Below are 26,440 nucleotides of genomic sequence, written 5' to 3'. Positions count from 1 at the left end.
ACACACAGCCCTGAGTACAGCAATGGTGCTGGAAGAACAGATGAGGAAGAGCGGAGTCAGGCTGTGGCAGCCTGGAAAGGGAACAAGTCTCAAGCTTGCTAGAAAATGAAAACCTTGCATGAGTTCGACAGTCAGGGAATGGTATTGCACTTGAGTCAGGAGGTCATCAGAAGGAAGATATTCAAAAAGTCATCTAACAAGATTGAAGGGGAGAGGGAAATTGACTCCAAAGAGAGAGTAAAGTCACCCAGAACAGAATGAAAATAGATCTTGCGAAGTATTACACACAATGCAGAAGCATAAGAAAAAGCGAGAAAGTATATATGGGACGGATACAGGCAATTCATATGGCTAATTTTTTCATTAGAAAAATCTAAAATACTATTTTTTAACAAAGTGCTTCTCTCTAACATGTCACAAAATCTTCAATTTAATGCTAAATAAGCTTATTGCAGACTGTGGCTGGAGGTGGAATGCAGCCAAGCTATTGCTCTAATGGTTAATATGCCATTTAATTGATCTACTTCACACAAACTAAGTAGTAGTGCAATGTATGAAGAAAAGCATAACGTATACATCTAAAATAAAACAGGGAAATGTAAAAATAAAAGGAATATACACCTTATTTTTAATTCAAACATATACTGGCTTTTTATTCCTGTATGTTTCCATATTCATGCTCCTTGAAAAATGAAACCATTATTGTAAACTTCACCTCCAACAAACGGATTTAAGTAAAAAAGGAGGAAAGAAAAATATTTAATTTATCTGTCTCAGTTTTTGTTATCTGAACCTAACCCAAACTTTTCACCTAGTGAAAAACTAGCCTGATGTTTGTTATGGAACTACGAGCAGATACAAATTTTCTTCTCAATAGGCAATTAGGTATTTCTGAAAGCAGGCAGTAGTAATAAGAAACTATTTTGCAGCACTAACTGTCTTTCGCTTTCAGCAAAAACTGTAATAGTAAAAACAGGAAAAGGCTTAAACTAGCTCAATTTAATAAGAAATACAAGAAAATGCAATAATAGTTTTCACAGCTGAAGATCTGTGCAAGGGCTCTAAATCAGCCCTGTAAGAGCAAAGCACTGCAAGATGACCAGGAAACTGAAACACTCCCTGCTAAGTTTAAAATGCAAAACAGAAATGAACCATTTCTTTTCAATTAAAAAAAATCATCATAAAACACAAATCAAAAGTCATTGTTGCTCAGAATACACATATGAAAGCCTTAAAGAAGCAAAGCACTTTCCCCACAGCACGGAAAAAACTCAAGGTTAAAAATTTAGGCCAGAAATTATGAGTTCGACCCACATGAATCTCCTGTTTATTGAAGAGAGTTAAGCTTACAGAGTCCCACACATTTACAGACAGACTATGGCAACTGCATTATTTGATGTCCTGCCCAGTAACGCAGTCAATCTGGGCACTGTTCCTTTATAACATTTAAACACCCTGGTCTCAAAGGCAGGATGCATGCTGCTCTCTTCACCTAGATCCATTCCTTCCTCCCCCTCTTGAAACTTCAATACCTTCAGTAGCTAAAGATATTTTTATAACTTTTTTTGGCCCAACCTCTAAGACAACAAAAAATATTTAAGGAGATTTCCCTACTTTGGGGAAGACTCCTATCTGCTTGTCAAAAAGAGAGATCATTGAGTTTCAAGCATCTGTCAAATCTAAGCAATCTGCTGTACAGTATTTTATTTTTGTGTAAGAAATTCAGTTGGAATTTTCAGTGACGCCTAAAGCAAATCAGCTGCTCTGTTTCCCACTGTCCTTAAAACAAAAAAAAAAACACCACACAACTTGCCTACTTTCTCTTAAATACCTTCTCCTTCCAAGTACAACAGGTAGGAGAAAAAAAAAAGAAACTGCTCTGGGCTTTAGTGTGCCAAAAAATGTCATCATCTTCAAGACTGTCAACACAACTCCTCTAATTAACCCTCCAGAGCAATGTTACAGTTTTAGGGAGGATTTTTCCTATCCAGTATACTGCGTGATCTCCCCTAATTCAGAAATAAGCCAGTGTCCTAACCAGGGTGCCCGTGGGCTTGACAACACAAGTATTGGGACGAGTCCTGCACACAGCCCTTTATCAGAAATCAAAGACTCTTTCTGTGGTCCCTATTCATCAGAAATCAAGGTCTCTTCTACTACACCTGGAACAAAGATATTAAAAATAAAATATTGTAACCAGTTGAAACTATATTAGTAGATAGAACATAATCCTACAACCATGAGTTTCACATCTTCCCCCCCGCTTCCTGTCCTCAAGTCTGTCATCTGATGAAATGCAGAGATAATGGCATTCCAACAACAGCTAGAAGAAGCTCATTTTGTGGTGGTTTAGGATCCATCTGAGAGAAAACTGTTTCACTGCTTCCCCCCCCACACATACTCCGCGTTTCAGTCTCCTTGAGTAAAAATGGGGGCACCCCACATAAACCCCAAAGTTTTTGAATGATTAGAATATAACACCACAATTCTGCAGTCAATTAAAGATTTGTCCAGCTATTCTTGGGTCTTCTGTGTGATAATGCTCAGCTTGATCCTCCAAATCATCAAGGAATACTATTAAAGGTCTTCATACAACAATAAACAAGCGTACTACTGAGCCACAAATGGTCAAAGACTGAAATAATCTTTCTTCTATTTAACTTCACCTTAAATGTTCTTCCTAGTCTTTAATCCAAAAGTAAACAAAAAGGCAGTGAAAGCCTACAGGTCTAGTCTGCACCAGCATCAGCGTTGGTCCTTCTCAAAGCCAAACAACTAGGGTAAGCGTAAACATTTACATACTTAACATCTATAGCTGCAATTCCCTAACACGCTTCCAGGATACAAACCTGAGCCCGGGCTGTTTTGAAGTGCATTGAAGCAAACAACTGTCCATTATTTTAAGCTAGTCCTCTGCTTATAAAACCTTCACTTTCCAAAATGCTGTAACGTTCTATTCTTTCCTGAAAGATGACTGTTTTTACTCAGCCCGGCAAAAGATTTGTCCATATATGGACAACCCCGAAAACAACAAATGGCTCTTTTCCCAGTCTATTATCAAGCCAGGAAATTAGACTGCCTGAGGTACTCTGCCTTACTTACTCACTTCAGAGCCAAGAGAGGAAACATTCGTGAGTTCGTCAATCATCCAGTTTCACACGAAGGTGAACGGATGCTTATCCTTTACAGCTTTAGCAGCAGTCGCCACTGCCAATTATATAGAAGATTAAAGTCCTCACACAGCCGTGTGAGATAACAGAGTGCTAATGATGACAGGCGAAGTTACAGGGCAGACAGCGGTGTTCCCTAGGGCTTGGCAGAGGGGAGAAAAAAATTAAGTAATATTTTAAAAAATAATAATTAAAAAAACCCCACATCAATAAATTCAGCAACACTGAAAGAGTGGAAACAGGAAGAAAGCAAAATCCCATGACTGTTTACTAAAGCCTCATACATTTCCTTGCCATTCCTAGTATTTAAATCCATTTCTGTATAAACCTAAAGTCTGAAGAACGCTACTGGTACGAAACACTTTGCCCTCTGATACTCATGTGTCTGTAAAGCACTTTTGCCCAAGAAAATATATATACAAGGAATCTATACTCTGAATATCTCTGAAAAGTAGATTCAAGGTCCAAAGAGGTTAAGAGTTCCAAAATGACCAAGAAATACCATCCTCCTTTCACATCGGAAACCCTGCAAAGAAACCCCTCTCAGAGTCAGCTCAGCTGCCTAGAAACTTAGGGACAGGCCAGTCTTTGCCTTTTTAAGCTGCTACAAAAGAAATTATTAAGGAAGCATTAAGGCCTAAGTGTGTCATAAAAGGCATCTACCAGAAAACTAGCCGCTATTTGCAATAAAGAACATGCCTTATTTACACAAGAAAAAAACCACCACAGTCCCTATATCCTCCCAACATATAGAGGAAGGGAAAGTATCACAAGAAATACGACCAAAGTTTGATATTTCAGTTGCTCAGACTGGCAGAATTTCTTTCAGAAACTTGAGTAGGTGGGACTATATCTCCTCAATGGAAAAATATGAACGGATGTGTCATAATCTATTTTTGTTTTGTTGGGATTTTGTAAATCCTCCTCTTCTGCCAGAAAATTCCTTATTGCCCCTTCCATTTTTTGATGTCCCAATTGTCTTTCCAGCTATGTTTATTTTCTGATCGGCAAGTAAACTATGAAATTCTATCTTGTTTCTTTTATATGTTCTCTTGCTCTGTTCCGTTTTCCTCCTATTAACACATCCTGCGCACATTAATCTTTCAAAGTACACTTCGCAGTAGAATCAAGCAGCCCTTTATGCTGCCAGCATTAGTCAAGACAATAAATAGCTGTAAGATGGCTACTTACAGCAGTCACACAATTGTAACTGCTAGATATCTATTCCTAGTATTTTTCCAAAAGATTATGGGTATGTATAAAACTACCAGTCTCATTCATTTGACAGCTGCTCTCCCTTAGTAAAGTTGTCAATATGGGGGCACGTGTTTGGTCTTTCAGGAAAAAAGTCTTCTGAAATAGAGTTGTGATGGGATAAAGAACAAACCAAAAAAACCCTCTTCCTGAAGATACCGCAACTACTAAGAGGCTGTGGTAGGAATCAATTAACAAAACATACAAGAAGTTTTGGAAGGAGGAAAGGCCACTGAAAGCTCTCTCATCCTTTCAGCAGATAGCCCTAATAGGGGAGGCAAAGCCGTCATCTTGCCCCACCAGGAATCCCACCTTTGTCTTTTAGAAGGATATGAACAAATCAGTTTATATAGTTAAAAATACTGTTACCAGCACTTGGTAGTATTTTATTTCCCTCCTTAGCTTCCACCAGCTGACCACCTTCTACATGAATGATACATGGGAATTTGACAAAGGTACACTAAATTAGTAAAGAAAAATATATTTACCATAAATCTAAATCTAAACCATGCACAACTTAAAATCAGCAAGGAAAGGGAACAGGTGACTAAGTGAAACTACAACAGCTCTAGCAGTTCACGTTTTAACAACTGCATTTAAAAGCAGTATTTCCCTTCCACCTTTTGACCATTAAATCAGTCAAATGAAGGAAGAGTTACTTCACCTACCCAGCATAGCAGTCCACTTCAAAATGCCACAGCACTGAAAAACAACTGCTGTCTACATACAATTATGTGAATACCAAAAGAAAAACTGTAGAATGGTAAACTAGTTTACAATCCTATTTGGACTCCAGTCTCCCAACCATAACCAACAGCACTGTTTCCTCACCATGACCTCAGAAACAGCAACTACCATTTCTTTTCACAAAGCCTGCAGACTTTCAAAGATGTCACAAGCCCATCTGTTGAGTCAAAGAAAGGAAAGTGTCTGTAACTTTCCAAAAAGCGTGAGGAAAATTAAGCTGAATTCAAGTCAAATGCAGCAAGTGCCTGAGTATGAACTATTCCTTCTGTGACCTGAGCTGGAAGAGTGAAGGGTCTTAAATATGCTGTAAGCCAGATATTCATTTCCTGAAATAGAGCAGCTTCTTGCTTTTCACTTTCAAGAGAGAAAAACCTGTTAATTATAATGAACCAAAACATACTCAGATATCAAATATTCTGGTTTGGGCAGTTCCACTGTGCTTCCTTCAAAACGTAAAATGAAGGTAATGAAATGAATTATCCTTATCCAAATTCATTATCCTAGCAGCTCTTTACTGTGTTTGTTAGGGAGCTTTGATGATCTGCTTCCACAAGAGTCACAAGGAAAAAAAAAAAAAAAAAAAAAAGAAATGTTGACAGACTTTCAGCTCTGAACATTGCACAACTGGCTGAAGGACAAGCAGGGAGTTGCCTGTCTGCAGCATCCGATCAGAAGAACCATCTCTATGCTCTAATATTCTAGCTGCTACAGGATCAGCATTGTCCTTAACTCATTTTTAATACTTGCCACAAACACTGGGGGAGTAAAAAGTCTGTTTCAAGTCCAAAATGCAACTCATGATTCAGAAATACACCTCTAGTGCATTTTATGACTGCTGCTCCTTTGTAAAACAGATATTTAATGTTTTGTTTTCTTAAAAACTTCCATAAAAACATCACAATCCTTTCATAAGCAAAACATGAGTCACCATACCCACCCATCCCCCCCCTCCCCGAGCTGCAGGCCAGCAGGGAAAAAGGCCCTATTTTTTATCATGGGGGAGATAGTGAAGGAAAGGTGTTTTCCATTTTCTGTTGGACATGCACGCAAGGAGAATCAGCAGCAGAACTGCATAGAAGTTGCATTAGAAAAACCCACCACTGCTTGCAATTCCCTGCTTTCCCTTGATTTCCGTTTTCTTTATACAGTTCATGCCCTTGAGCTTGTGCCAATGAATGATTTTACAGAAAGGCCATGTGAAAAACTTAGTGGTTCAATATGACTTAAACGACCAAAAAACCCAAATAAAAGGATGACAGTTGTTTCAGATGCAATTGCTATTAAATAGGAACTGAGTGCACCCACATCTGAAAAAAAGAAAACTTTCACCAGTTTAACATACATACCTTATTAATTCAGACCACCTGATAGTGTCCTTTCAAGTTAATTTTCCTGAAACCTGAAGCTAAACCAGTCTTCATTTAATTCACAAATGCATTTAGAGAGATGTTACCCCACTTAAAACAAATCTATTTGAAAAAAATCCATGTACAATTTTCATCTGTGAATCCAACTCTTGTTTAGAAAGTTTTATTGGGATTTGAGTTGCAAATACATCTTTGGCCTGAAAAAACGAACAGCCACAAAATGACCATAAACAGAATAAATATCTTCAAGCTGTTACAAAAACATACTTTCTTTTATTTTACAAAATCATTTTATCCTGCTGTTTTTAAACCACTTGTAGAAGTTTTCTTCAGCAAGATTTATGCAGAGTTAAGCATATAAAAACCTGACCATTGGGTCTTCTGCCCTACAGCATACAGAAAGAACAACTGTCTAGTTACCATTCCCTTCCTAGCAAGGCTGCCACACGGTTCAGCCAGTGGCTTGCAAACCTCCTTGAGATCATGAGCTACAAAACAGCACAACGAATTAGCCATAACACAATTAATTATCATTATTTGTAGTGATACATAGCCGTTGGAGCACTACTATGACCAAGAGAGAAGGAAACCTTTGCAAGTAGACATTTTGGTCCCGTATCTGCATACATAAGTAACTGTTAAAGTGCCTAAAAGGTTCCATGCAACAACATCACGCAGGTCTGGCTGAATTCTGAAAACACCTCTGTGATCAAGGTATCTGTGCACAGGAGGGACTTTTTTGCTTTTCAATGTGTTTTTTTATTGGTTGTATACTTTCCTGCCCCCTATACTACCATTGCCTTAAATACAGCAAGAATCAACAGAAGTTACTAAGCGCCAAACCTGTTCTCTACTCCACGGCTATGATCCCCACTGAAATTAAGGATAACCAAGAATAACTAAGGGACCAGTATTTCCTTCAGAGTGTTCCTGAAGATTTTCTGGTCACAAATTCATTACACATAATTATTCATGCTACAAATTATCACCAAGGTAAATTTCTGTGTGTTGGATTCAAACAACTGTGACCACATAAAAACGTTTGGACACCCCAAGGATTCTGACCAACCATTTGTATAACATGGAGCTCATGTTCTTCCATATATTGCCATAACTTACTTTTTCTGAAGTCAACACAGAGGAAGCCATGTCAAAAAAATTAGCAAGACAGTCATCGTTTTCCAGAGGCCAAAAAATAACATTCAGAAGTAGTCACTGAACATTTCTGGTTTGAATCTTTGAAAAAGGTACAGCATTTCTGCAAGTGATTAAATGCAATGTGTTTCTACTTCAGATTAAATTTGGCTTAAAGATATACTGTTGCAGCAGACAGGACTAAGGTGATATTTTTTCAACTTAATGCATTTTAGTTTCTAAGACAGACTGGGAAGAAACAATGCATCTTCATCAGAAAATATATTCTTGACAGGAGTAATACACATTAGATAAATATTTAATCTATTTGAAGAATTTATCTATCAAGTCCATCCAGCTTTACGCATTTAGCCATTCTTGCTGTATCAATTATGTCAATTCCCTGTTTTAGCATAGTCTGCAGAGGAAGAGTCTAGAAGTTTTGTTGAAATCAGATTTGGCTGCACCATATTTCAAAATAAAATAACTTTTTTAAACAAAAAACAAAATAAAAATTTCAAAATAAAAACTTTCAACAATGCTTTGAGGGACTGATGTCATGAAATCGGATTCATAAAGCATGAACAGCCTGTTATAACAAAAAGATCGAATGATAGGAGTAAATATGATGGCAACTGAAATCAATGACAAATCTTGCATTAAACGGAGCGGAGCTGCAATTTTGTTCTGTTTCCAGGAAACACAAATGCATTACATCAGTTGAGATGCACTTCCCATCACGATGACTCGATTGCAGAGTCCCTTGGTAAATTACACTTGAGAAGGAAGAGGCTACTGAAAACATCATTGACTTCTCCCTCAGAAGCTACATATCTCTGCCTTGTGCATAAAACATTAAAAAAAAGTTGGGAATCCAAAGAAATTAGAGCCATCATTAACAGAACCTCAATGCTACTGAGAGAACAAATAAAGATGCAAAACAACAAAACCCCAACAAATCTTCTGAAGGTCAAAAGAAACAAAACATGCAATTGCTTACTGGCTTTTCAGCTACAAAATTTGACCCTATAAATACATTTTGACCTTAAGACTAATTGCAACCAAATTTGACCAAGTGATATATGTATCAGATGAGTTCATGAAAACGAACAGCTAGGAAGACCGCAGAGACATGAACGAGTGGCCACTAAAAGATAACAGAAGTTCTGCCCACCTTATGAGATAGCAGAAGTTCCAGGCAGCAGGAAGGCTAGGTAGAAAGAAATGGGTGGAAGAAGCAGAGAGATATGAAAAAGCAGCAAGAACATCCAGACTTCACTTCTAATGCCCACTGAATTGCTTGGGGTTTAGAGGTTATTGGTCTTTGTCTAATTTAATTTGAATTGCTCTGTCGCAGGTGCAGAGTTGAACAGATTGCCAGTGTTTCATCAGAAAAACCATGCAAGCGAAGTAGCTGAAAATATGAAGACATATGAAACAGGAGAGCAGCACTTTGGGTGGTACCCAAATTATGCATAGCTCCAAAAAAAGAAAGCATTAGGGGAGTAAGATGACAGTATTTGTATTACAGTGTTTTACCAAAATAATTCATGAATACATAGCTAAATTTATTCTTTTTTTTCGGAACAGCATTATTACCAAACAAGTGAGGGATAAAAATAAACTGCTAAAAACTAAATAAATAATTCTCAAGCCTGAATTCAAAAGGTTCACTGACCTGTGCATCAACTGATAAAACTGAAAGACTAAACCTTCACAGGTTGCAGATTTTGACAGACAATGTAAAAGACAGCAGTAAGTAAAGGCCCACATATAACCTCCAGCAGTACAAGATAGAAAGTCACCATTACCCGTGCTTCTGCACATAAATGACAGTGTGCGTGCTGAATAGCAACATAGGAAGGTATCACTAACCATCATCTAGACCGAAGATACATTACTTTACAGTCACCATACAATTTTAAACATGCTTATCTGTTTCTCCTTATTTTCACCCTTTACTGATATTCCTCCCCCCCCAAAAAATAGTTATTTTGAAGTTCAGGAGCTCTGATGTAGTTTCACAAAGATTTCCCAACTGATGCAAAGATGCAGGTTTGAGTTATGAAAACATCTACAAAAAAACAGCACATTACCAAACTGCAGTTCTCTCTCAGTATGGTTTAATACTGCACTCTTTAAGCAACAGCACTGACTGCGACACAATTAGCCATGGCCAGACCATACCAGTAAAGACACAAGAGAAAGAAACTATGTTCTGGAACTCAGAGCAAATTCACATTAAAAGGTGAAGTATAACAACTGCAAATTCTAATGCTCAAGATCAATAAATGAGGCATAAAACTCTAAGTGCCCAGAAAACTAGGAACTGCAAATACAGTCTAGAAGCATCTGACGGGTATCTTCTGTCTTCTCCTTCACATTCCCCCCCCCCAGTCTTATTGATGCTGATGAGGTAATTTTGTTGTCTTTATTGTTCTTACCATTTCTCAATGAATATAACACTATGTGCTAAAACAGTAATTCTTCCCTTAATGAAAATGTATCTTAGAAAAGTGGCAGCAGCAGAAGTAGGTCTAATCAAAAGTAATCATTAGCTCACTTCACAATTTTAATACAAGCACATTTAAACTGGTTTCGCTGTTGGCCTTGAAGAGAACGATGCACCATTATGTTTTTCATTTAAAGCTCCTAGTTCCCCAATGTCTGGGAGCTGTTTACGGAAAAAGATAAACACAACAACAAATTAAGTCACGGGAAGCTATAGCAACATTCTTCTTGGATCATTAAAGCAACGTTGTCTGGCAGAGGGAACCCTAGATTAGAAGCCAGGTCATAAAGTCTCATTGTGGCTCATGGAAATGGAAAGCCATTTTTCTACTTTGTAGCCACTCACCTAATTTGAAATGGTTTCACCAACTGCTTGGAAAGATGTCAGAGGTGTCCGTGTTGTCTAAGTTTTAGACAACCTCCTGGTTTAGAAAATTTACAGGTTTGTTGTGAGAATTACTCTGTGCTCACACAGGACTTGGGGAGGGAGGTGAGAGAGGGGTAAGGGTGGTGGATATCATTATTTCAGGTTATCTCCAATCAACGACACAGAACTAGTGACTATTCTTGTACTTTTGTGTAATCCCTTTGGCGTTCTTCAGTAACATGCAAGCGAAAAGAGTCTCTTACTGCCCCATAGTAAAAAAAAAAAAAAAAAAGTTATTTCATGCCCACAAAACTTTCATGCAACCTCTACCAGTAGAAAAGCCCATAAGACAATTAGCAATTCCACACACTGTGGAAGGTCTTCCATATAGAATTAGAAGGATTCAGAGGTTGCTAAGAAAAAAAGATGTGAAGTAATACTTCTTATCATCAACAACATGCACATTCTGGGCTGGGTAAAATACTGGGCAAATGAAGCAAAGTCCTGTGGGGAAAAAAAAACAAACAGCAAAACAAAACCCACTAAGCATGCAAGTAGAAACCTTCATAAAGTTGACTTCCAAGATGGCAAAATCTACATTACATAAATCACGCTATTTCCCCATCTCTGAAGGACACAATTACACCTTAAATAACACATTTTAAACATGCGCTTCCAGCTTGTTTTCAGAAGTTTATGAACACTTTAAGGCATGCATCTTCTCCCTTTTTAATCCTGGTCTGTTTTAATTGAGAGCAGCTCCTCAATCTACATCACCACGGGGCCACACGAATGTGCCCGCACAAGGGAAGAATATACATGTATAGGAAAGAGCAGCCTTAAGGAGGAAGAATTAGGCCATTTCTTTAAACAGGAGGATTAGTTTATGTGAGCTTTAAGTGACTGTGGAACTATGGTGTAACTGTATCAAGCACAGTCAAGCTGATCTAAGATAAGCTGCTGGTGAAAGGGGTCATCCTCTTGGCTGACGTAGCTTGTTTTCCCATCAGCACTGGTGATCCTCTGACTCCACAGGGAACTTATTTAGGAAGTTAACCAGCAGAAAACTTACCCTACACCAGAGAGAGTCAACAGGCACCTACCATCCAAGCTCCCTGAAACAGCTTGCTTCAGGGTCAGACATGTTCCAGCATTAACAAGACAGAAAGGGGAACGAAGCAAATAGGTTTGAGTTTATGTTCTCATTGATCCTAACAGCCTCTTGCAACCTGTTTCTAGAGGTCACCAGCACACCAGAAGGACTCAAGGTCACATTTGCAGTTCTTCATCAATCACAGCTGCCTACAGCTCAAAATACTAGCAGACATTCACCTCTGCATGTATCACAGGCTAGGAAGACAGACAGTGTGCTTGAGCCTCTCTTCTGCCACCTCTGCTGAGCTGGAAGTGACTGAGCAGAGCAGCATAGGTCGGGTAACTCAGCTGCCACTAGCAGACCTGGCAGAACTCATCTCTGAGAGGTCTAAAACCTGCCAAAATAATATTAGACAGTATAAAAGTCTTTATACAGGCTTTCAAATCAGTTTCACAACTCAGTTTTAAGTTCCAAAGTAAAGTTCAGCACAGGAAATTTCTATATTTAAACAAAGCTTAAGTCTTACTAATTTATGTTTTAGCAAAAGAATTTCAATATTCCAATATTGCTCAACATAACTGTGTAACTGTTCTCATGTTCTCCTTTCAATTTTGATATATATAGCAGATTTCAACTTCCTTACCATTCCTCCCCCTTCAGCTCCATAAACACCAAAAGAATTGTTGTCAAACACGAAAAACAAAAACCTCCTCTTACAAGCACTTGGAAAAAAAAGTGTTTCTTGGCACAGCAGAATGGCTAGTTGCTTTGATTCAAACACAAGTTGTTAAAACAAGATGTTGCAAAGTGCTAAGAGAGTAGTTCAACATATTTTTTAAAAAAAGGTACACACAGCTGAATGAACAAAAACAAACAAAAAATTAGCTTTGCAGTCAAATCGGAAGGTAACAACTACAACATCGTCTTGCAAACAAGAATCAAGGCTTGTCATGGGCAAGTAAGAAGTCACCATCAGCAAAGTAACCAGCCACAGTGATGTTAGCTAATACTCACAACATATCCATGGCTAGAGCCACCCAAGGCGATTCATGTTAAGTGACAGAGAAGGGGCATGCACTCTACATGTAGCCAGATTTATGCTTTAATAAACTGTTAGAAAAACCAGGAACAAGACAGATAAGTTATTAAATTACAAATAAAGCTTTAAAAAAAAAAAAAAAAAAGGAAGAAAAACCACACATGGTAAGACAATAAAACTTTCAGAGTAACCTAGTAAAATAATGGTAAAAGACATGTCCAGCTGGCATACACAAGAGATTGTCAAATAGCAGTTGGCTGATCAGTGAAGATAACGTTAAACTACAAAAAGTGAAGAAATAAATTAAAATATTATCTATAAGTACATTCATAAAGTACATAAGATTCATCAGTCACCATTTACATTGTTACTAAAAAGAGGAAAAAAATTTAAAAGTTAAGCAGAAAGAAAGCATTTGTGACATTAAAAAGAAAAATACACCTCACACTTAAAAAAAAAAACCTGTAATCTTACACTTCAGTGAAATCTTATACTTCAGTGAAAAGATTTCTTCAAAACTTGATGATTTGCTGGGAGATATTTACATATCAAGTCTTTCATCTACCACAAAGGAAACCTCTCAGACTTTATAAATAGCTTTCCCTACAAGGATGAACTTTTTCTTCTGCTGTAATCGCATTCCTTTGAGCAATAAAAATGTTAAATTTCTCTTACCATTCCAGGCTTCTCCTTTTTCTATTTCTGATTTCTACCCCTTCAATACCACTGCCGTAGATGGATAAGCCTCCATCATTTTTTCATTAGCATAAGATATGTGGTATTCACCACACACACACTTCATTCATCCTGGTCAACTGACAAACTTTGTGTCTTCTCATTCCCCTATGAACATTCACTTACGCATTTTAGCCCCAACTTTTAAGAAGCCTTCCAAAAGTAGCAAGGAAACAAAGACAGATAAGCTAAATGATTACACTGAGTCAGGCAGCAAGCCACGTTCTCCAGTAATGGTCCATATTATTCTACGATTCACTAGACATATCTTTCATTCAGGACTTCGTAGAACCTGTGGTTTGTTCGCTAGGAGAACTTGGTCTGTAGAAACAAAGTCTGCCCTAGTGCCACAAACAGTATAAAGATTCCTCTGCTGGTCCATATGGCTATATCCCTATACGAGCAAATTAAACAGCCTGGAGCCTGTTCTCTGGCCGCAAAGTAAAGGGGCATGAGACAGCTTGTGTCTGCCAAAGCTAAACTCTTCTCCTTACACAAGGTCAGAATAGACAAGTGCCATTCCCACTGCCTTTTGGGAACAGTCCCTCTCTGCTTTCTCCCAACAGACATGCAGGCAGTTAGGCATCAGTCTAAACCAGACCAAGGAGCGCACTAAAAATTAAGCAGAATGGACAGGGCTAGAGCTTGAGCCCACACCCTCTCTGTGCTTAGTTCAAGTATAAGCACTGCATATAGCTCCAACAAAAGTCCAAAAAAGGTTTGAAAGAAACGGGCAATCTACAAGCACATTCCTACCCACAAACAGCCTATGAAAGTTCCTACAACACGCCAGATGATCCACTTCTCTCTACCACCACAAAAGCTAAGCCAGAAGTTGTAAGGGGAACGCACTGTTCTATAAACATTGGAGCCTGCAGGTCACCCATACTCTCTGACTTCTTGAAAGCAGTTCTCAAAAGGACACCTCTAATCCCAGGCCCCTCTTGCATTCATAATCATGAGCTGAAGGCCACAGAACTATGCTTAAGACTCAAGACTCATGAAAAAGCAGCTTCTTGAGGGTAGTTGTCTCGGGAGTCTTTATTGGTGAAAACTGAAGTCTGAAGAAAAAGGAACAGTGAGACACATCCACACAAAAGCGATATGCTCACAAGCATGAGACACGGGAGCCTGGCATGATGCAAGCTGAGCATACTAGCTAATGCAGTGCCTGTTTTGAGAACAGATGAGTTCAGTTTCCTGTTACATCAAACAGCAACTTTCATCAGTCCTACGTTCCCTTAAAAAAAGGCAAGAAAAAAAAAATCTCTACTGACATCACACTTAGGGCTGGGCAGACAGTGGCGGATTAGGAAATACAATGAGTCACTGCAAATACAGAACACATAGCTAGAGTTTTCATAATGCCGTGCAAAATCTGGTCTTACCAAAAAAAAAAAAAACCAAAAAAAACCCCAAAACAATACATATGAAGTGAACTACACCAGAAGAAGAGTAACAGCAGCATAGTACCTTCACACAACCAAAGCAGTTGGGGAAAATAAGAACACTGTAAAAAGGACAGGGATAGACACAGGCCCACTGCAGGAAGGAACAAAATCAACACAATTCAACCATCAAGAAGGAAACATCAGTTAAAATGAGCTAATGGGTGAATGAGGAGGAAATAATATTAAGCTAAAAATACAGGTACAACTGAAAAGAAGAGAAAGCACAACTGACAGAACTATGTTCCAAAACAGAATTCACTCTGGAGAAGCTGCTGAAGTATCTGTATATGCATAAAAGAAAATCAAAATATAACCACAAAAAAAACAGTGTAAGTAAAAGAATGAGTTATCATCAACTTGACTGCTATGTGTTCCGGAAAAAAAATCCTTAGTGAAATACTAAGGCACATAACTTTTTTTAAAACTTTTTTTAGCCATCATAATTCAGGCTAAACATCTTATTCTCTGAACCACCAGAACACCTCAACGTTGCAGAAATGCGACTAAAATATTTAGGGCAAAGAAAGTGGCATCTTTCCTGCCAATTAGGAAACTTCCCCACAGGGTGAAGCAAAGTAAATAGTATCATTAAGGTGAACATGGCAACACTTGTCAGCAGTTAGAAATATCTTCTATTTTGGGTACTTATGGATCAGAAGGATTAGAGATGCGAGGTTTCTGTACAAAGTTATTAGAACTTCGGATGCAGAAGTTTTCTTTCCTTTAGGAACTATTTGTGGCTTGACATTGGGGGATTTCTTTTTGCTGCAAGTGGAATGATAAGAGGAAGGAAGAATGTTGGAATTATTAACAGCTGAATAAACTTTGTGAAGAGAAGTAGAGCTCAGCTGCACAGGAGTTGGTTGATAATGCAGAAACAAGGAATCAGATCAATAAGTGCTAATGAAAGCATTAAATATTCACAGTTTCCAGATGGAAGCTGGATTAACCTGTCTCAGACCCTGACAATCTTTTCTTTGGCTCCCAACATCAAAGAAGGTGAGATTACTACTACTGCTTCTATGTTGACGTTTTTTATTATTTTTTTTAATTAGAAAGCCCTAAAATGAGTATGAGCTCTCTAAAGGCAACGAGTAACATCTAAAAGCCTTCTCTTTTGGTATTCTTGAGCCAGAACTACTTTGGAAAGCCTTCAAGCAGTACAGAGACCCCAGTTCTAGTCCTATTAAGCCATAAGATTTGGCATTTCTCAATGATGTGACATTTTATTGTTAAAAGTCTCACTCATCCAGACTGAAACTTGCTATCAATGTATTTTTCAAAGGAATATGAAATTGGGAAACACAATATTTTTTTCTTCTTAATGCTACCTATGACAGGGTGCTTTGGAGCTGGGAATTAAGAAAGCTTCCTGTGGCGATAAATCACTGGGAAGAAGATATATAAAAATAACTCCAAAAGAAAGGAGTTCCTTGTAAATATGCAAATGATACACTTTTTTGAACTAATTTGTCCTCTTGCCAAGTTTTTTTTTCCCCTAAGACCACAATTAGCATACTTCTAAGTTGAAATAAAGCATTCGTGGTGTGCATTAACAGTAAAGATGAGTTAATCAATTTACCACAAAATTCAGAACTTGTTAACCAGATTGTCGTTCTCCCCTGCAAAAACAAACACATCATGAGCATTTTTGAATGTTCATTTAATAAAGTCATGATTGCAAGTCTGTTACCTGCCTTTTGAACTGTCTCATTTGAGTGTGCAACACATTAATACATTGTCTGGCGTAGCAGAAGCCAAAGTCTTCTATAAACATCAGGCAGGCTGGTTCCTCCCACACGAATTATGACAGCTTGACAAGAGTGATGATGAAACCATAGAAATATATCGCTTTCTCACAAGCTTTTAAAAAGGGGACAGGGGGCGGTGGGGGGAAGCCCACTTCCCAGGACGAAAATCCTGTTTCCTCACCTTGAAACAAATTAGAAAGAAAAAATAGAATCATTTAATAGAAGAGGTCAAAGCTGAGGCGTGACTGAAAACAGTTGCCACGTTCAAGCACATCAAGTCACATCCCACAAGATAAGCGAGGCTGAGCTGCGAGAGCCTTCAGATGGCAAAGGAACGAAATACTGGAAGGAGCTGTCAATCAGTAGGTGGCACTCTTCAAACTCTGACAGCGAGAAGTCAAGTACCAGCACAAGTGAGGACACATTACATAGCAAAGTCTGGATCTTTAGCAGAAATATCAACAAGAAATACTGAACAATTTTAACCCTAACTGACACCCATGGGCAATGCAATGGCTTCATTTCAATAATATATACAGCAATCCTTGTATGTAATCTTTGAAATTCCTAATTATAATTTTTGAGTGCTATAAATATTTTGGATGAACCCTACTGTATACTAGTGTACTAAAATGAGTATCTTAAGAAATTATCCATTACATACGCACAATACTTTGAGTGCAGCCTTGTAGCTAATTATATAGATGTAAGTCAAACTCCTGAATGATAAAAATATCGGGGTTTTAACATAACAAAACATAGCATTATTACTTAGATTTTGCCATACCTGTTCTTCAAAGCTGGGCAGTGAATTTGTTACAACAAAGAGAATATGTAACTAAATGTTTAGGAACAATATATGAATTGTTATTTGTTATATTTACTAGTGAAGATGCGGCCCATGCACCAAAACATTCAATTGTTTTTAGAGTTCAAATCAATACAAAGTATAACAAAAATGAAAACATTGCTCCATAAAACAGGTGACAAATTTTCCATTCCTGCAAATAGTGTTTCTTCATTTAACAATTATAGACTTTTTTGCATTTTAAATACAGATTGAAATCAATACACATTACTGCTCATTTGACAAAACAGTAAAGGAAGAGCAGATTTAGTAACAAAGTTCGAGTACAGGTACTTGTAATTGAAACAGCCAGCAGAGGGAGTATAAAAACAAAACAAAAAACCCCAAACAGCCCTTCTTCTTTTTATATATATTTTTTTTAATTATGATCTTAGCTTTCTTTTAGAATATGATAATAGTGCAAAAAAATAGAATATTGTAAAAAACATTGAATTTTAAAGTATTAAACATAATGAATTGAAATTACTTTTAAAAGTATCATTAAAAAATTTAGCTTGTATTAGCCTCACCAAACTAAAATACAACTTCAATCACAGACAAGGTTAACATCGGCCAACAAGCTGCATAAGCCATTTCAAAGTTATAAATCCACACGCACCAAAACTCTCATTCTTATTTTCCAAATATAAAACTAAGTTCAATATTTGAGAATAGGAAGAGAATGTTAGGTATAATCTATTTGTGTTACAATACAGCACAAAATCTTAAAACTGAACAAAAGGTACTGTTGTACTGATCTGTACAACAGAAGATTTAAAAGCACGCCAAGTATATGCCCTGGATCATTAGTGGAAATGAGCATTTACACAACTTTCAAAATCAAGTCACCAAGTCATGTATATGCCAAAATAAAAACCCATCTTTACACTTTCAGGTTTTCACCACATCCACCTGATGAGTAGGGCTTAAATAAGAACAAAAGAAAGCACGCAAACGGGGTGATTGGAGCCGCCAGCCTTGTGTTAGAATCTTAAATAAGCTGCCGTTCTCCTCGCAGAAGTGACAAAAGAGAGACCCTGTCCCAGCTCACCTACACCATCCCACCGTGCATAACCACGCCTTCCACAGCCCATCTTGCAGGAGGAGCAAGCTTACTGAGTTAACAGTGAGGGCGTTACCTCCTTTCTCAAGGCCTATGAGCGCTAGGTACCCCCAAGCCATCCGGCAAGCATGAGCAACAGAGCTGAGGAGTCAAAGGGACAGAGGATTAGTTATTTCAAATGTAAACTGCATGCTTTATAGACAAACATTTGTAAAAATATCTGGCTTGGACAAACAAGCCCTCCTTCGCTGTTCACTGCTTGTGCCCGCACGGTTTCCATTCCCTTCCCATACCATTCCTTGCTGTCTGCTCTATGTATTGATCCATTATCCCTCTAAATAGAATGGCAGTGCTTCAAACCAGGATACGTGGTGTTCTGTATGTTAATGTAAAATATGGTATTAAGAACTCCCACCAGTCCTGATGGGAGCCACTGAACGACAACATTTATCATATTGTCACTATGCTTTAGTGACAATTTTGCTTTCAATTAATGCGGAACCAGAATCCCTGGGGTGAAAACCAGAGACAATTCCATTTTCTACATCAGCATCTAAATTTTAAGGATGATTTAATTGTAAAACCAAACCATGCCCACCTTTACACGTGGGATTCATTGCTGAAGATCAGCATTTGGTTTACGAAACCCTGATTGCAACTAATGAATACACAGATCAGGAAAAAAAGAGAGTCAAGCTAAGATTAACTTTCCTATTAGTGCAGGTAACAAGGAATATTTTTAACTTTATTGAAACGTTAATTGCTATTCTCTTCCACAACTACAGATTTTACTACCTCTACTCTTTCTTAGAGTGCTACTCAATCAGAAAGTCTTAGCATCTGTCACATGAAGGTCCAGGATAAACTTGCTGCACAAAGGCGGGGGAAGGCAGACAAAAAGGTAACTGTATAAAATACCAATATACTGATACATCTCGGGCAAGCAGAAAGCCCCCATACTGTAAAATACTCATACCTGCGAGTAGACTCACAGGACACAGATGAAACATGCTACACATGTGCAGCTTGAGAGACCTGGAGTGTAGAAGGAACATTGGATGGTCCCCAGAAAGTAAGACATTTCACAGAAACCTGGAATTCCTGGCAGTTTGCATTATCCTAAATATGATAGAACTCCACTGGAGAATTGATCCAGGATGTTAGATACTAGGAGTTTCTTAGAACACTACATTATGCACCAAGTTACAGATTTCAAACAGTTAAGAAAAATAACACACACCATACAAAGTTCAGGTCAGGTTCGAGACCATCCAAGGAACCCGAAGGTGCACAAATCCATAGGACCTGATGAGATGCATCTGCAGCTCCTGAGAGAACAGGCGGATGAAGCTGCTAAGCAACTATCCATCATATATGAGAAGTCAGTCGTGACAATTCGGCAAGGTTCCCACCAACTGGAAAAGGGGAAACATAATCCCCTTTTTCAAAAACAGGAAAGAAGGAAGACCCGGGGGAACTACAGGCCGGTCAGTCTCACCTCCGCGCCTGACAAGACCACGAAGCAGATCCTCCTGGAAACTATGCTGAGGCACACGGAAAATAAGGAGGTGATCGGTGACAGACAACATGGCTTCACTAAAGGCAAACTGTGCCTGACAAATTGGGTGGCCTTCTGCGGTGGGGTTACAGCATTGGCAGATAACAGAAGAGCAAGTGACATCAGGTACCTGCACCTGTGCAAAGCATTTGACACTGTCCTGCACGACATCTTTGTCTCTACCTGGAGAGACATGGATTTGATGGATGGACCACTTGGTGGATAAGGAACTGCCTGGATGTCGCACTCAAAGTGTTGTGGTCAGTGGCTCAATGTCCAAGTGGGAACCAGTGACAAGTGGAGTTCCTCAGGGGTTGGTATTAGGACCAGCGCTGTTCAACATCTTTGCTGGTGACACGGATAGTGAGACTGAGTGCACACTCAGCAAGTCTGATGATGATACCAAGCTGTGTGATGCAGTCAACATGCTTGAGGGAAGGGATGCCATCCAGAGGGACCTGGACAGGCTTGAGAGGTGGGCCCTCTTTACTGTGAGGGTGGCGAGACACTGGCACAGGTTGCCCAGAGAAGCTGTGGATGCCCCATCCCTGGAAGTGTTCAAGGCCAGGCTGGATGGGGCTTTGAGCAACCTGGTCTAGTGGGAGGTGTCCCTGCCCATGGCAGGGGAGTTGGAACTAGATGATCTTTAAGGTCCCTTCCAACCCAAACCATTCTATGATAGAAGCTTTTGCTGTCCAGTCCAGTGCTTTACCAGGAATCTTAAAAACAAAAATAGCCAGATAGAGCACAAACTGAGTATTGTGGAACCTAAAATTTTAATAATATCAAGAACCTTCTAACAAAATCCTGACTGGAAAGCATGCAAGTCAAAAGAGCTCAGAGGAGAAAGAAGAATACATCTCTGGTGTTTTCACTGTTTTCCAGTCTTGAAGATTCTGTTAGGTCACTTTTAAATTTCCCTTCCAAAAAGCTCATCTCAATACTCTTCCCTACAGAACTCCTCAGTTTCCCTGTAAAAGTATTTAGACTTTTTTGTCTTTAAAGTCAAACAGTGTATTTATGTATATACATATGTGTGATTTAGAATCTAAAATGCAATTCAGGAAACAAAAGCTATGAGATGCAGCACATTATCTTCATTATTCTACATGACCTCATCCTCTTCAAAACAATAATAGCCTTCCGGCTGAGCTGCAACCAGGACTGTGCACAGTACTCCAAACAGTTGGACAAGTGCTCTTTGCAGTAGCTGCACTGGAACTGAATAGTATCTTGTTTGACTTCCCTCCACTCCTTTTTTCAGCCTGGTTTCCTAAGGAAATCAGACTTATGCAATCAGTCAGGGAAGGAGGGAAGTGTACGCATATGTATGTACGCACGTGGATGTCTGCCTGTCTGACCTCACTAATACCTTTTGAGCCCACTGGCCAGTTTCAACCACATTCGAGAGGAGTAGAGATATCAGACATTTAAGTTCTTGAAAGTTTCATGAGGGCAGGCTGCAGAGCACAGAAAAGTATCTCCACAGAGAGAGAGGCTGCATGTCGTCTTAGACGTCAGTAAACTCACAGGGGAAAGAACCACTCTGCTCCTTTCCTGCCAGCAGGAAAATCTTCAGTCAGAGGTCATAACCAAAGACGACCAGGTTTCTCGTGTTCACGTATCCATAAAATAGCTTAAGCTGAATTCAACACTGCTTTTAAAATGGTGTTTTATGTTTTCCATGTCTTTTTCTTGATCTAGCATAGACCATGTGCGTCGTGCCATTTCCCTACATGACACACATTCCCTGGCTCAGACCCTTGCTCCCAAGACCACTTATTTTAAAATGTCAGAGTTGTACCACTCACATAGCAGCATTCTACCCCTCTTAAATACAGAGAAAATAAAAACTGGAAGAGCTTCAGATTCCCTTCAGGCCTCAAAACTAAACAAGTACGTGGCTCTGTAACATAATCAACTATTGAATAAAGTTTGAAAAAGACAATGCAGTAAATCTTTATTCACCTCTACCACAGACCAGACCAAGTACTACCATGCAGGCTATTGTGCTAAAGACAGCTGCAAGGCAGTAAGACAAATAATGAGGTTCCAGCTGACATCTCTATAGTTCTTCTCACATGTCCCCAAAATACATACATGTGCAAACTATGCACTACTCACCTGTACCCAAAAAGCCACCTTTTATGTTATCATGTTAACAGATTAAAACACAAGTTTAGGGAGACTTTAAGGCATAAATCTATGTTTTAAGAAATTGTCACAAGAAAAAAAGAAAACATAAACAAACCACCCTAACACAATTAAACACAGGTGATCGCCATCACCCTAGGCATCAAAACGTTAGGCGAGAAAAAAAAGTTTCTGATAAAAAAAAAAAAAGAGATGTATTTCATCCCTGACACATGCTCCGCTTAGAAATTCATTAATCCCATGCCCAACTGAACCTCAGCACGTTTCCTGGCGGGACGCTGGAGCCGAGAGCTGGCGGGAGGGCAGGGGCAACCCGACCCCGGGAGGTTTCAGCCCGAAGCCCCGGCCGCTCCGGGGACGCCGCAGCACAAGAGGCGCCCACCCGGCGGGGCGCGGTCTATCGGTGGAACGCCTCGGTGAGGGGCAGGCGGCGGCAGCCTCGAGGCGAGACACCGGAGGGGAGCCGGTCCGCGTCCCTGTGAACGGGGAGTTTCTGCCATGCGAAATCGTCCTCCCTCCCCTCACAACACGCCTCAGCGGCTGGGGCCGGCCGGCGGCCCCCGCTGCCGCCGGGAGGGCACCCACAGACCCCCTCACCGGGCGGCCGAGCGGCTGCTCTCGCCCCACTCCCGCCCCCCGACACGGGGCGAGCGCGGCCCCGCGCCCTCCCCCCTGCATTTGGGCTCGGGGCGAGCCGGCCAAGGTTTCACCGGCAGCGGCGGAGGATCGCTCGGAGCGCCCTTTACGGAGCGCCTCAATGGCCCCTCTATTCCGCCCTCCTCGTCAGCCGGTCCCTACCCCCGTTACAGCGCCGGCCCCCCACAGCAAGGAGCACATGTTTCCTCTCCGGCTTCTCGCCCGCCTTGCAATGAGCCGCGGCCAGGAGAAGGAGGCACCCGCTATCAAAGAGGGATCAAAGGCACGGAATCAGCCCGCCTGTGGCGGATCTGACAGGGGATGCAGAAAGAAGCGATACGTTTCGCCCTCTTCGGTCCTCCGCCGCCTTTCCGATACCATAATGCTTCCTTACCGCTACTTCAAGTAAGTAGGGGGGAAAGTCTCCATTTCCCTACATATCATTCCTGAGCAAATTAAGCATGCACCGAGTAAAAGGCTGACACACATATACGTAGAGTTGTCTGATTCCGGAATGATGCCGAAATCACCGAGGCGTTAACAGCCAGCTCCCACAAAGAGCACTCAGTTGCATCGAGCATCCCCTTTGTCCGTGCATCCTCAATACACGCCCGGCCGCTCCTCCATGCGTCCACGCACGCCCCACGCATACGGCCCCTTTGTGTCTTCGCCTCCCCCCCCTCACAAAGAAATGCCCCTTCCTCAAGGCGTGCACCCAGCCTCAGACACAGCTCTTCGCCTCCCCGCGAGACACGCGCGACCCGCCGCCGGGCACAACGCTCCGGTACCTACTTGTGTTCAAGAAACAGTCCGTAAACCTCCTAAAGCAGCTTGCAGAATTAGATCCATCTTCCATGTCTGGCCCTAGGAGCAGGGGAGACGAGAAGGAGAAGAAGGCGCCTCTCTGCCGCTGCTGCCGCCTAGGAGTCCTGCTCCCGCCGGGGCCGTCGCCTCCTCGGATCCCGTCGCCGCGGGCTGCTGCTGCTGCAGCACCGAGGGAATTGCAGGACCACGGGCGAGAAGCGGCTGGGGAGAGGAGGAGCCGGGAGTGGTGCTGCCGGGGGCCGCCGGCTGCGGAACGGAGCAGCAAGCCCTGGATGGAGGAAGAACAGAAGAGTCTCCTCCTGCCGCTGCCGCCTGGATGGGCGATCAAGTGAGCTGCTGCTGCTGCTCCGCCAACATCTCTTCCTCCTCCTCCTCCTCCTGCCGCTCTCACTGCCTCTCCTCCTCCTTCCCTCCCTTGGAGACTTGTGAGGTTAAAGGAAGACGAGGAGGGGAAACGAGGAGGCGGCGGCAAGAAGTAAAAAGAAGATGGAGAAGCGGAGGAAAAGGAGGGGATTGGAGCGAGGAAAGGAGCCGCTGCCGCTCTGGGGACGATGCTGGCGGAGGCGGCGGAGGAGGCTGTCCCTGCAGCGCGGCTCCTGCTGCTGCTGGTGGTTGTTAGGAGGAGAGAGAGGGAGCTGCAGGCAGCCGAGCCGCCCCCAGGAGCGGGGGGAGGAGGAGGAGACCCGCCGCTGCCTCCACCTCCGCCGCTCTGGCCATGGGAGTGGAGCGGGCGGCTGCCGGAGCCGGGCTTTTCCCCGGGTGCTGCAGACAGGGGGGCCGAGGGGCGGGATAAGATCCGCTTCTCCGGGTTGGACATGCTTCCGCTCTTCCCTCCCTTTCACGGTAGTTTAAGGCAGGACGTCTAGGAGAGATACTGGAGTAAAGCGAAAGGGGAAGCCGAAAAAGGACGGAGCCAAACGAGGGGCACCCGCGGTTCGGTCCTTCGTTCCCTCCAGCAATCCCCGGGCAGTATTTCCTCTGCACCCCGGCTCCCCGCCCTCATAAAAGCCTCACATTTCCGTTCCCCCTTTAGGCCGGAGGGGACAGGGCGCTACTGACCGCCAAGCGGTTCCGATCCCCTTTTAAAGTCCGCTTTTCCTCATGCTCCCACCTCGCATTCAAAGCAAGAAAACGCCAACAACCTGTATTTTCTTCGAGCGAGGCAAATATTGCCCCGTATGTGCGTGCGCGTCTGCAAAGAGGCAGATAAAATCACTGCAGTGCCGCTTCCAGTACCAGCCCCGGCCGCCAGAAAACGCCCACTGGCGGAGCCAGCGCTTCCCAGGCTGCCTCCCTGCCTCTCATTACCAGGCGCGCACACAGGAGCTACAGCACAGCGGTTACCTAAAGGGAACGCAGGGAGAGAGACACGAGAAAAAGATCCTCCCTATGCAGCCTCGTTATTTTAAACAGATATTTCCAGCCACCCAGCTAAAACGGCAGACGCCCTGCGGCGGCTGGGATGAAGATGCCAGAGACCTGCCCCTCCGTTGCTGTGGGGCGTCAAACCCCCGCTCCTATACGGAGATGCATAGTCCCTCCCCGATGTCCCGCATCACACGTGTTTGCTTCAGCCCCCCTATACCACCCTCTCCCCCCGGTCCGGGTCTGTACATGGCACACCTGAGGCCACTCAGCCCCAGCCCTCCAAGCCCCCCAGCTCCCCGAGGGGGCTCCCTCACACCCTGGCCTCAGGTGCGGTGTGTCTCCAGGGCCGCCACCGGCCTTGCTCCACAGGCACAGGCGGTGCCGCCGCTCACTCAGCCCAGCCTGTCGCGCCGGCCGGCCGCCACCCCGACTCCGTGGCGGGGTCCCCGGGCAGGCGGGGACCCGCCCGGCAGCCCCCCAGGCGACAGCGCTCCCCTCGAAAGACCGTCCCGCCACCGCCGCCGGGCCCTCAGCCGACGCCTCGCCACCCCGCCCCGCCAGCCCGGCCGCAGCCCGCCCGTCCCGGCGGCACGGCGCCTCGGCGGGCCGCGCTACGGCGTCCCTCAGCGGGGCGGCTGCCGGGGGAACGCCCGGCCAAAGGAAGCCCGAGGCCGGGCTCGGCACGGAGCGGGGCAGAGGTCTGCGCTGGAAGCCCCCGCCCCACATATTTCGTTTTCGCCCCGAACTCGCTCTGCCCTGGGCATCAGCCGCCGCCGAGAGGCGGACGGGGAGGTCCCAAGTTCACTGGAGTTTACCTCGGAGAGCGGGGAGCGGCTTCGGCATCTCCAACCGACCGCGGGGCTCCCCCTCAGCCCGGCCGGGGCGCTTCCTTCGGGCCGGGCCGGGCCGGGCCGGACGCGGCCGTTGGGAAGCCGTTGCCCCGCGCCGCCCGTCAGTTTAACGGAACCCCAGGGCAACGGGCTGCCGCCCCGCCCTCCCCTGCCGGGACAACCGCTCCCCTCGCTCCGCAGCGCGCTCAGCGCCGTTAACCGGCGAGCATCATTCGTGACCCGGGCGGCACGCAGAGCCCGCGGCGCCCCTGTCCTCGCCCGCTGGTGGCGGCGTTCACCCGGGCGGGGGCCGCCCTGCTCTCGCCTCCCCTCGCCTCGCCCGGCTGCCAGGCAGCGGGGCTCTCCTCGCCCTCGGAGGGGAGGCTGAGGCGCGGAGCCCGCTGCCCGAGCGCCGGGCTGGCAGCGCCCGGCTCCCTCGGGGCAGCCTCGGCGCCAGCCGCCAGCATCGGGGGGAGCTGCGGGGCCGGCCCACCCCGCAGCGCCGCCCTGCCTCGGCGGGACACCCCGGCGGAGGCT

General features: G+C 43.0%; 1 protein-coding gene across 4 annotated transcripts in view; it reads right to left on the bottom strand.

Annotated features, from left to right (window-relative positions):
* PDE10A (phosphodiesterase 10A) overlaps nucleotides 1-26,440 on the bottom strand; it is a 393,767-nt gene that overhangs the window by 172,070 nt on the left and 195,257 nt on the right. The window contains exon 1 of one of the 4 annotated variants that reach the window (XM_063329177.1): nucleotides 25,889-26,006. The exons of 2 other annotated variants lie outside the window; for them this stretch is intronic. In XM_063329177.1, coding sequence (XP_063185247.1) covers nucleotides 25,889-25,916 — 28 coding nt within the window. In that variant the 5' untranslated portion in view covers nucleotides 25,917-26,006. Of the gene's footprint in view, nucleotides 1-23,672; nucleotides 25,143-25,888; nucleotides 26,007-26,440 lie in introns of those variants that run through there. One more of the 4 variants, XM_063329174.1, reaches the window with a different exon arrangement.

This window comes from Chroicocephalus ridibundus, chromosome 3, assembly GCF_963924245.1.
Source record: "Chroicocephalus ridibundus chromosome 3, bChrRid1.1, whole genome shotgun sequence".
In the NCBI taxonomy this organism is placed as follows: domain Eukaryota; kingdom Metazoa; phylum Chordata; class Aves; order Charadriiformes; family Laridae; genus Chroicocephalus; species Chroicocephalus ridibundus.
The sequence above is the reverse complement of the archived record's forward strand: the minus strand, read 5'-3'. Positions and strand labels throughout refer to the sequence as shown.